Source organism: Trematomus bernacchii, unplaced genomic scaffold, assembly GCF_902827165.1.
Source record: "Trematomus bernacchii unplaced genomic scaffold, fTreBer1.1, whole genome shotgun sequence".
NCBI classification, from domain to species: Eukaryota; Metazoa; Chordata; class Actinopteri; order Perciformes; family Nototheniidae; genus Trematomus; species Trematomus bernacchii.
In genome coordinates, this window is record NW_022987966.1 from 811,268 (window position 1) to 823,383 (window position 12,116).

General features: G+C 40.9%; 1 protein-coding gene across 1 annotated transcript in view; it reads right to left on the reverse strand.

Moving 5' to 3' along the window:
* Nucleotides 1–12,116, reverse strand: part of LOC117471106 (spectrin beta chain, non-erythrocytic 4-like) — a 138,430-nt gene that overhangs the window by 14,489 nt on the left and 111,825 nt on the right. Inside the window, exons 26-30 of the mRNA XM_034115907.1 lie at nucleotides 8,929–9,192; nucleotides 6,764–6,988; nucleotides 5,242–5,331; nucleotides 4,647–4,925; nucleotides 4,042–4,172 (exon numbers count right to left, since the gene is read on the reverse strand). Of these exons, the coding sequence (XP_033971798.1) occupies nucleotides 4,042–4,172; nucleotides 4,647–4,925; nucleotides 5,242–5,331; nucleotides 6,764–6,988; nucleotides 8,929–9,192 (989 nt within the window). The remainder of the gene's footprint in view (nucleotides 1–4,041; nucleotides 4,173–4,646; nucleotides 4,926–5,241; nucleotides 5,332–6,763; nucleotides 6,989–8,928; nucleotides 9,193–12,116) is intronic.

Below are 12,116 nucleotides of genomic sequence, written 5' to 3' on the forward strand. Positions count from 1 at the left end.
CTTTTGCAAATGATATGAGTGACCATTGCGCTATAGCTACAATCAGGCAAGCTAAGCTTCCAAAAACAAGACCACAAATCGTTTTTTAAACGTGATTTTAAACATTTCTGCGAGCAAGCATTTTTTCATGACCTGTGGGATTTTGATTGGAACAAGATCTCTCTCATTAGTGATGTTGAACTGGCATGGGATTCTTTTCATGAGGCTTTTATTAGAATTATAAACAAACATGCTCTTTTCCGCAAATTTAGGGTGAAAGGGCAAACAAATTCCTGGTTTAATCGTCACAGGCAGCATTCTAAAGGAAAAGGATATTGCCTGGTCAAGGGCCAGAAAATCAAAATCCCAAGTGGATTGGATTGTTTTTAGACAGCTCCGAAACCGTTTCACCTTCCGAGTTAAAAAGGCTAAATACTACATTTCTAATACTACTAGTAACTTAAATGATCCAAAGAAATTCTGGAAGGTAATAAAAAACTCATTTGGAACAGAAACTAAAAATGAATTACCAGCCTGCATTGTTACAGACTCGCAAACTCTCACTGACAAATCGGCCATTCTCAACGGCTTTAATGAACATTTTATTTCTTCTGGTTCTTTGTTTGAGTCCCTACATTCGGACCCTGGACAGAACGTTGATTCCTCACCACCTCCATCCCATCCCGTGGCTCAGCCATTCAATTTCACATTGATCAAGGGGATAGAGCATTGCAGAATCTGGATCCACACAAATCGGCAGGTCCAGACAAACTTCCTCCTCATTTTCTTAAATTAGCTGCAGACTTTATAGCTGAGCCGCTTACTTATCTTTTTAATTTATCTCTTTCCAACAATGAGATTCCTAATATATGGAAATCTGCATATGTTCTTCCTTTACTGAAAGTTGGGGATCCCTCATCTGTTATGATTATAGGCCAATTTCAAAATGATGTGTTGTAGCGAATGTCCTTGAAAAGCTTCTCAGTGAACAACTTCAATTATTGTTGGACACAAATGATATTTTGTCAGAGCACCAATCCGGTTTTAGAAAACAACACAGCACAACAACTGATGCTATTAAAGTGGTGAACAACATAATTGAGGCATTGGACTGTAAAAAGTATTGTGCAGCTCTATTTATTGATTTGTCAAAGGCGTTGGACACAGTTGATCATACCATCCTGGCGGAAAGACTTCACAGTATGGGCTTATCTAGGCATACTGTAGGTTGGGTTTTAAATGATTTATCAGCGAGAACCCAATGCGTCCAATTTTCTGGGTCCTCTTCTTCCTTCCTCCCGATAGCAAAGGGTGTGCCACAAGGTTCCATATTAGGACCGATTCTTTTCACCATATATGTAAATAATCGATGTAATAATTTAGCAAATGCTTCTTACCATTTTTATGCAGATGATACTGTTATTTATTGTTCCTCCGCTTCTATATAGCAAAGTCTAGATTTCCTCCAGTCTGCCTTTGATGTCATACAAACCCATTTATATCAACTGAAGTTGGTATTAAATGCAGAAAAATCAAAAGTGATGATATTTTCGAATGGCAAAAAGTTACCATCTATTCTAGATTTGTACTGCTCAAGGGACTGACATTGAGAGGGTCACTACTTACACATATCTGGGATTTCTTATTGAACAGAACTTGCCTTTCAAGTTACACACGGAAAATGTTGTTTCAAAGCTAAAAATAAAATGAGGTTTCTTTTACAGAAATAAATCCTGTTTCTCTTTTCAGACAAGGAAACATTTGATATCTGCAACGTTTTTACCTGTATTAGATTATGGTGATCTGCTATACATGAATGCCCCTGACCAGTGCCTAAAGAGCTTGGATACTGTGTACCATTGTGCCTTACGATTTATTACTGGATGTGGATATCGAGTACATCATAGTTCAGTAACAGGCGGACCGCGGTCCGGATCCGGACCCAGACCTCTACGGACCCGGACCTATAATCAATACATTAATAGGGGATTTCAATTTTGACGGGGCGATTCTATTTGAACAGCCGCCGACAGGGGGCGAAAGAGACGAGTGAGCGATACAGGGAGAGAAACACAGAAGAAGAGACGAGAGAGCGGCAGAGAGAAGAGGAGAGGAAAGTGAGTGAAGAGAATAATTAGCAATACAGGGAGAGAAGACGGAGAGGAGAGTGAACAGGCGTGTTAGCGGCAGACAGGGAGAGACAAATAATTACACATGGCGCTCTCCAAGAAGAGGAAAGTGGACAGTGAGAACAGAGCTTTTAACCCTGAGTGGACGGACTCATTAATGTGCATCCTGCCCACTGGGAGCACAGAGCCAGTGTGTCTCATTTGTTCAGAGACCGTGGCGCTCATTAAAAGTGCCAAAACGCCACAATGAGACAAAACACAAAGTGTTTGACCAAACAGAAAAGAAAAGAACTGAGGTCGCACAAAATAAGCAGTCTCAGAGCCCAATATGATCAGTCCACCAGGATCAAAATTAAAACTAAATATGGTTCCAGGGCAGGCTAACCGAGGCTAACCAATGAGCACCTGCATGTGTGTATGAGAATGGCCCTGACACCATTTCAGCCCAGATCTAAACTCCTGGCAGGACAAGCTCCAGCTCAATTCTCGCACTGAATTAAAGAAAAGTGAGTGAGGGACTGCAATATAAGAGAGAAAGAAAGAGAAACTTTAAAACTGTTCAATTGTTATGATGTGTAAAGACTGATATGTTCTATAATCGTCTGAAACTGTTAAGTCATGATGTGAAACGGTTAACAAAGAAAAAGGGAAACTCAAGCTGCTGCTACACTTTATTTTATTTATCTAAAATTAAGCACTTTTAAGATGCACATATTTTCAAAAGCTATTTTATTTATTTTCTCTATTTTATTTTTAAATGCAGCCCGAGAGGAACATTACACATATCCACAGTATTTACTGTATATCTGTATAGTTCAATGTTAATTGACAATAAATATTGTTGTTTTTGAATTGTACTTTCTTTATTTGATTGGCAGTCAGTTGTTGATGACATGCAGACGTTGATACAGCTACAGGCTACTTCAATATATATCACACTAATTCATAAAGCAACTTAGACATTTTGATGTTCCGGACCTTTGCATGGGGACATTTTCTCTAACTGGACCTCATTGAATTTTAGTTGAATACCCCTGGAGTACACCATTGCACTTTATATGCTGCTGCTAATTGGCCATCTTTGTCTGCTCGCAGACTTTCCCATTGGTTGGGTTTTATTTATAAATCTCTGTTTGGGTTGGTTCCCTCCTACATTTGCACATATATGTGTCAAAGAGAAAGTCTATATGGCCTGCGCTCCCAAGATTTGATTCAGATGCTGGTTCCTACAGTGAGAACAAAACTGGGTAAACAGCCTTTAAATATGCTGCCCCCACAGCTTGGAACAGAAGGAGCTGAAACTCTCAGATGTAATCACTATGGGGGAATTCAGGTCCATCTTAAAGGACAGAGAACACGACACCATTGGTAGATGTGAGTGCTCGTATATCCAAAAATCATTTTAAATGTTGCCAGTTTTTAATGATTTTTAATAGTTTGTTTTATTTCGCATATTGACTGGCTAATGTGCCATTTTATTTGTTTTTTACAGCTGTATTTGTCTGCCTGTCTTGTCTGTGTTTTATCTGTTGTAACTTGGTTCATGCTGCCCTTCTTGGCCAGGTCACTCTTGGAAAAGAGATTTTAATCTCAATGAGTCTTTTACCTGGTTAAATAAAGGATATATATATTTTACAGTGTGTTTCCAGTTCATGAAAGTTACTTGTAATATTTGAACTTGAATTAATGTGAACAAAAACTGCTTGGCTGAACAAAAGTGGGGACTCACTACTAGACTGATGTTTCACAGACTTATGTCTAGACAGTCTAGTAGTGAGTCCCCACTTTGGTCCTCTTCAGGTCAAACATAAGCAACAAGAATTAGAAAATGAATAAGAAAGGAATGCTTGAAAATTAGCAACTATTTTTCAGGGTTCTTGTGGTTGACTTTGGAAACTAACAGAAAACAAACAGTGTGTGTTTTAAGGCTCACTAGTCTGGATGGCCCATCTCCAGCAGCTGTCGACACTGCTGTGAGAGCAGGCCGATGGTCTCAGCGTAGTCCTCGATGGTCTGCTCCAGGACCAGGTGTTTCTTCAGCAGCTGCAGCGTGCTCGGCTCGTCCTGAGGGAGGAGGAAACGACACACAAGGCAGAGTTTCCTTTTTTTTTTTTTTTTAAATAAAACACACACAGCAAAAATGCTCAATTCTGCCTCTATAAATAACTGTCCAAATGTATATATGTAAATGCATACGTCTGTCCGGAGTGGCAAGAGGTTTACATCATTTACTCAGACTAAATGTACTCGCATATGGCAAGTGTTCATTTCCATCCTGTGTAACTGTCTACGTGAAGAGGGAGGACTAATGTCTAGATTAAGGTCCATGAAAGAGATGTATTAAAGAATTATCCATGATTTTGGATTGATTGTGTCTACACCTTGGTGAGTTTAGCAGAGGTTTGGCCACCATCGCAGAGGCTTGTGCAATCAGGGTAGTAATAATGACTAAATAATGAAATCCTTTCCTGTTGATAACAGACTGCATGCCGTGATTTTGAACCAGATAATCAGCAGTTTATTCAATGGCGCACACACCTTCCCCTTCTCCTCGTTCATCATGTGCAACTCCTGCTCGCTCAGCCAGGCCTCCACCTCGGCCGTGTCGAAGTAGTACTGCTGGGCCTGGTACATGGCGTCCAGCACCAGCTGCCTCCTCTCCGTCTCGTGCCACAGCAGAGCCCACAGCCCGGCCAGCTGCTCGTGGCCCGCCCGGGCGCTGTCCGCCTCGGGGCTGCGGATTGAGGCGATGATCCCCGCCCTCTCCAGGACATCATCGATCCTGCTCCTGTGGCCCTGCAGCTCCCTCTGAAGAGTCTGGAGGAGAGGCACAGGTTCAGAACAGGAAAGAAGAGGTGACTGGTGAGGTATTTTTAACGTGGTTTAAAACAGAACAACAATAATACGATTGAAATATAGTAGTACATTAAGTAAGGTACATAAGGTAGGTGAGTAGGTGTCAAGGGAGAGGAATTAGGACTACGGTTTGCATATCATGTTTTATATCACATTTTTGCCATCCAGATTTCTTTGGACCACAATAAGTTGACATTAGAGTGGTCACAGGAGTCAGGCTCCAGTTATGTATTAAGTTAAGGCTACCTTTAGAATCACCAGCTCTTCATTTCCTCACCTGGTTCTTCTTCATGAGCTGCTGCACCGCCTGCAGAGAGGAGCCGTGCTCCTGAGACATGGCCATCGGGAGGCGCTCCTGGACCCACAACTGAAACCACAACAATACCACACTCAGCAGTTAATGTTTGATGTTGGTGAATCTAATAATGATGTACTATAGAGATATCTACATCATAATTAGATATGAAGATATCTATCATCAACATGTATTGAAAAACATTTAAGACGTGCACAAAATGTGTGATTTATTTTTACATTCAATTTGAATAGTTTTTTATTATATAGTGCTCTAACAGTTTGCCATTACTATTGAATTCATGTTAGTTTTTGTAGAATAATCTTGTGTCAATGTCATTGTAGCTAGAGTATTGTAGGTTTTATAGTTATAGCATTCACATTGTGGGGACTTGACTCCCTTTGGTGCCAATATGCAGTGGATGGTACCTGATATTATTTGGTACCATCTTATTGGACATTCTAAGTCAGTGGTTCTCAACTGGTGGGTCGCGACCCAAAAGTGGGTCGCGGACCCGTTTCGAGTGGGTCGCGGATGTGTGAGTGAAGAAAAAAAAGTTGGAAAAAAAAAATTGGATTTTTTTTTTTTTTTTTTTTTGGGGTGAAAAAGTCAAACTTTTATTTTGAAGGCCCGATTTTCTTCTCAGAGTGTACCAGAATGCGTAGTTTATGTTAGTATTTCTAAAAATCTTCTGGGGGAGAATCCCCCCAGACCCCCCTGCTGGGGTTGGGTTTCAGCATGTGTGCCTTTTTATATAGTTCAGCTTTGATTCCATCATCTCATTAAACCTTTTTTAAAAGCATACTTTAGTTCTGTGAAGGGATATAAGGGATATATGCACTGTACTTCAATTTATTTTATTAATATTGTATGCTCAAAAGCGTATATATATATTACAGCACGATTTTTTGTTGAATAGATTTGAGTGCTTCAAAATGTTGGGTCGCGATGTATTGACCAAGTAAAAAGTGGGTCCCGAGGCCTGACCAGTTGAGAACCACTGTTCTAAGTGATAGGTCCAAGCTATTTGACCATTCAGTGCAGACCATTGATTGGACAGAGGGATTTGTCACTGATGCGTCATGGGACATCCTGTACTATCCAGACCTTTTTAAACAACAAACTACCATCAATTTAGATTGCACTATTTCTTATGAACTCAGGCAAGACGGTTCTATGTTTGTTTGCAGATGAAAGGATTCACAGTGTCACAGTGACAAAGTAGTTTCAAGCTGCATCTTGAGTGGAGCAGAGCCATTACAAGACACAAAAGCACTCCTTGATTGATACATACTTTTGTAATTTGAAATGAGCTAATCTAGTTGCTGCCTAGGCACTAAATTGTCTGTTTTTGTATGTATTTCCTTATTTAAAATTTACATTTCTTGTAAACATTTCCTTTTATAATTTTTAAATGTCTTTTGTGTGTAAAACTCAGTAAAATGTCTCTAAATGATGGAAATAAGTGATTGTGTTTGTGATGGCCGACGGCTGTCAGACTCACGATCTCATCGTCCAGGTCTCGTCCCACTTGGTGAACTTCTTTGGAGGCCAGCAGGATCCGCCGCCTCTCCTTCAGCGGCTCGATCAGTCGCACCATCCTGGCCTCCACCACTGCTTGTCGCTCTGCAACCGTCTCCTTGATCTTTGTCTGCTGTGGGATGGAGGCCACCTGCGCCTGGAGCTGCCCCACCTCCTTATACCACTCCTCCATCTGGCTCTCCATCGTCTGAGGGGGGGACAGGAAGAGAAGGAACAGGATGGCAGCACAGCAGAAGTTATAAAGACGGACTGAGGAAAAGAGAATGAGTGATTAGGAGAGATGGATGGAGGTAGACTTGTTGTCATGGGATCCAGAAGAAAGATATAAAGAGTGGATGTGAGGAATGTGAAAGAAATGCAAAAATGATAAGTCTATCATTCTTTTGACTCTCTGCCTACAGTGAAGAGATATATATGCCTGAAATGATAGCATGAAACTAAAAACGGTGGAAGGATCACAACAGAAATGATGAAATGTCATAATGAATAAAGATGAGAGAATGAATGCAAAAATGAGATGAAAATAACCCAGGGCAGCGAAAGAATAACTGACAGATATGAAGTGTAGTTAAGTTTACTGTACCCCTTGCCAGGATGGATGCTGGGTAGTGGAGTTTTGATGATGTGGTAAAGCAGTGCTAATGGCAGCTTGTGAAAGGAAGCTGTAAGCGGAATGCTGTGGGAGAGGAGAGTGAAAAATGTCCCGTGAAATGATGAAGTGATGAGAGGATGAGTCTGTGCGTCAACCCGGGTCACACCTGCCCGCTGTCTGCTGCGTCAAACAATCTGATTCCTCTAAACTATATTGTTTATTCCACACACGTACAGAAACAAACAACTTTGTGCTACCATGAAATTAAACATAACAAATAATCATTATGCCTAATCGTCAGGTAAAGTGTATGTCGTACCTAATAATGTTACACAAATCCTGGAAAAGTATTAGTATTTGCACTTAATCCAATTGAAAATGTCATAAAACCCAATTATGCACTAACTTGACAAATGTCCTCACATATTGAAATAAAGTTTAAAAGATAATGTAAAACCTTTCAAAGGTGAGTCATTCGTTCAAAACTGATAATGTAAGATTTTTTATTTTGTAATAAAAAAGGAGGCTTTTTTATTAAAATGTAAACTGTTGGTTAAACAACATGTATGATACATTTAGTGTCTTGTTAGCATACTAAAAAAACTAACATTTCCCACTGATTAAATGTGTAGAAATGCACTCTAATGTAGAATTTGAAATGTATAACGTTGGTATGAAACTGTTATGAAAGCTCAATGGGTTGGCATAAATGGCAGATACTTATAGAGTTAATAAAAAGAATCAACAGAAATGTATGTTGGCGTGAAATGAAAAGAGCCTGACTTTGCTGAAATGAGATGAAAAGATGAATGGAAAATATTGCAGGCAAACAGTGAGAAATGTTGCTGTTTCCAAACATGATGTTTTGTTAAAATATGAATGAGATGAGACCATCACTGTGTGCAGATAATACCAGGAACAGTGAGTCATTGTGAGACAGTTCCGTGTAGGGCAAAGAGGCCGAGATACGGAGTCTTATTTACAATTTAGTGTTTGGAATGGTTTGGAGTTTAATGTTTTGGAATGTTTGGAACATTTTAAACTCATGTGCTTGAGAGTAAGGGCCGGAAAAAAGCTTCAGTAATTCATAAAGAACATAGAAACACTTATTGTCTCATGGGCTTCTTGTTACAAAATGTGAATATATCCTACAACCAAAAAACAATCCAGAGGAGAACCGAGCATTGTTAACATTTACATTGTTAATCTGTTAAAACCTTAAATAAATGCAATCATGTACTTCTATTTGGTATCACAAAACATGTTCTTAAATGTTAATGTTTTTCTTGGAGAAAATGTCTTTGTAATGTTAAAATCTGTGGCCTGGAGCTGACTAATTAGGATACAAAAAATGATGTTTCCAGTAAACTAAAACTTTATAAAATGTTGGTTGTTGTTTCCTTATTTACCAATTGCATACTGGGCTTATAGACCTCTTTGAGTAAACTAGAGGTTAGAGGTAAAGGATTTATACCAGATAGTCTCTGATTTCAAATGGAGTGAAATAGACTTTAATGTTTCGTAATCCTACGTACGTGTAGTTTCTTGAGCTGCTTGTTGACAGTGGTGAGGTCCTGTCCATGGTCCACGTAGGCTAGCTGGACCTCCAGCTGGCCCAGCTTCTGGTCCATGCTCTCGTAGCTCTGAACCAGCAGGTCGGCCTTGTTGGACTCAAAGAGCTGCCGTGCTTTGGCCTGGGTGGTGCTCTCCAGCTCCTGCCAGCACTCCCTGATCTCCTCCAGCTTCATCCGCACCACCTGGCTGAGCTCCGGCTTCTCCTGGATTAGCTGCTGGCCCTCCTGCATGGACGGGGCGGATAGAGATGGGGATAGAGGGAGGGGGGAAACAGAGGTCAAATCTTTCATGTTTTTCACCATTAGAGGAGAGAATGACATTCAGACCATTTAACGAGTGAACATGTAAAGCTCAAAAGATGGCATACGGCAATTTCTAAGCAATCTTTGCGATTTATAAAAAACAAACTTGACGAGAAAATGTGCGGTTCTCTGTTGACACCCCCAGTCATGACTCCACTCCGGAGGGATTCCCAGATCATTTCTAACAGTTTCTCATTAAGGGGGTGTCCACTGTCCCCGGAACAAGCACACTGACAGACTGCCAAGGCTATGTGTATTTTGCAACTTTTTAGAACCACTGATTTATTTATTTTGGTGACAATCCGAATGAATATTCATATGGGCCGTTTCTTTGACTATTTATAGGCAAATATGGGCGTTACGTGGAGCCCGCAAAAGCTGCGCCGCATTTCGAGTTGATTGTGATTTATAAAGGCAAACCGGTGTTGGACGTGCGTGCGTGCGCACTGTTTTATAAATCTGGATATTTGTGTGCGTAAGCACTTCTTTTGTTCCTACGTACGCCATCTTTTAAAGTGAATCCTATGCAAAGTTGTATAAATGAGGCCTCAGGTGAGCACAAAATGCTCTTAAGCTACCAAATGTCACACCATAATCACCATGCAATAACAAACATAACCTGTTACTATAATAAGGTCACAAAGTAAACTAACTAGCACCTTAATCAGTGAATCTGTGTCTACACATCACCTGTGAGGTATTAGCATAAACTCATAATCTAAAGCATATCCTGTTAATCACTTTTTCCTCATCACTATGCACATGTATGCAAAAATAAACTCCAAAATCTAATCAGATCATCTGCTCTGATAACATGAGCTGATTAGAATTATAGGTCCCATGTCATGGCCATTTCTACTGATCATAATTCCATTGTTGAGGTCTACTAAAATAGATTTATATTGTGCAATTTTCCAAACTCACTGGTGTGCCGTCTGCGAGACAGCCAAACACAGCGAAACCCAGCCCGAAACACACACACACACCCGCAGCCTGGCTGGGAGTTTGTGTGTGTGCCCAGGCTGAGTTCCGCGGTGTCTCGCCGGCTCCGCGGATTGGTCCATTTGGACCAATCTGCGGAGCCGTTACATTACGTCATTATACCCAAATACGTCACTATACCCAAGAAGTAAACAATGGAAAAAGAGAAATCTCCAACGAGGTGTTCTGGGGCAGCAGAGACAGGTCTTTTCTGTGTTAGAGTTTTACTCGCTACAGGGTGTACCTTGAGGGTTAGTGACTCTGCAGACCGTTTACATGCAGAAAAAGCTACATAACACACAAGGGGACGGGTAATAACCAGAAAAGCATGACATGGGACCTTTAAGTCTTTTCAATAATATATATTTTCTTGTTGCGTTGTCCATCAGAATAAAGTGAAAAATAATTGTTTTTATTCAAATAAGAAGGAACACTGAAGAAAAAGTTGGATGTATAATTAAATTAAAAGTTATATAAAAAAATTACACAATCTACTGTAAATACAGGAATACAATGTGTATCATTTTCATTGATGCAGCTAATTATCAACAATCTGTGATTACATTGTCTGATTGTCTTTTTTTAACAATGAACCATCTTTCAGCTCCTTGTATTACATTTTGATTGTCTGGCTTCTAAACGGATATATTATAATAAACTGATTATCGAAAACTCTTGAACGTACAAACAAGATATCTGGAGACATTTCGGGCGCTGGTAAAGCTGTGCTGGGATTCGGCAGACCAAACAATCAATCATGAAATGATGATTAACTTCAGTCCTGCTGAAATGTATCATCTAAATATAATACGGAGGCATAAATCCAGAGTTTCTGTTTCATCACATCCACAAATATTCACTGCATCTTATGTTTGGGTGATGATGTGCAGACACTGTGGAACTGGGTTAGGACGTGTGTGCGTGTGTGTGTGTGTGTGTGTGTGTGTGTGTGTGTGTGTGTGTGTGTGTGTGTGTGTGTGTGCGTGTGCGTGTGCGTGTGCGTGTGTGGAGATTAAACCTTGCCTCAAACATTTCCTGACACTCCCCTCCCCCTCCTCTCTCTCTTACCTCATTCACACCAACGCAACTCCGGTTCAAGCTCCGTGCTAGAGCTTTTCAGGTTCAGAACCGGTTCTTCGGTTTAGCTCCGGCTCTTTTCACACCGCCCAGAGTCCAACTGGTGCTGCGTCATTGCGTCATCGTTTGCGTCATGACGTAACCGTTTGCGTGCCTGCTTCATAAAGCCAAACCGCGCGGAAACCCCTCACAGCTCACAACGACAACAACAACAATGGCCGATTGTGTTCCAGCTTCCTCTGTACGTCTTCGGAAGACCAGATTCCCAGTAGGTAGCTGGTCTCTTCAGTGGACCACTGCTGCTTGTTAAGTTTCTCCATCGTTGTGTACAAACTGGAGAAAACGCGGGCTTTTTGTTGTTGTTCAGGAGTTGATCCCACCCCTGCCCCTGCCTCGACGTAGCGTGACGTATGCGGTGCTTTTGCTCTAGCCGGACAATTTTTTGGTGCTTGAAACGAACCGGATTCCGGAGCTAAGAGGCTGCTCCACTGCGGTGTGAACAGGAAAACCCGGTGCTTTTCAAGCTCCAGCACGCACGCACACACGCAGTGTATATATTTAGCACATTTTAACATTATGATATGTTGACCTTTAACCTTTGTGTGCTGTTTGGGTCTGTGGGACCCGTTTGCAGTGTTTGCTAAAATAAATTGTATTCAATTTAATTATTTTAACCTGCTTTATTTGGGGGTGGACCTCACATCCTCTAGGGGGGTCCGGGGGCATGCACCCCCGGGAAGATGTTTTTTTAAATGTTGAAGTTAAAAGCATCAATCTGGTGCACTTTG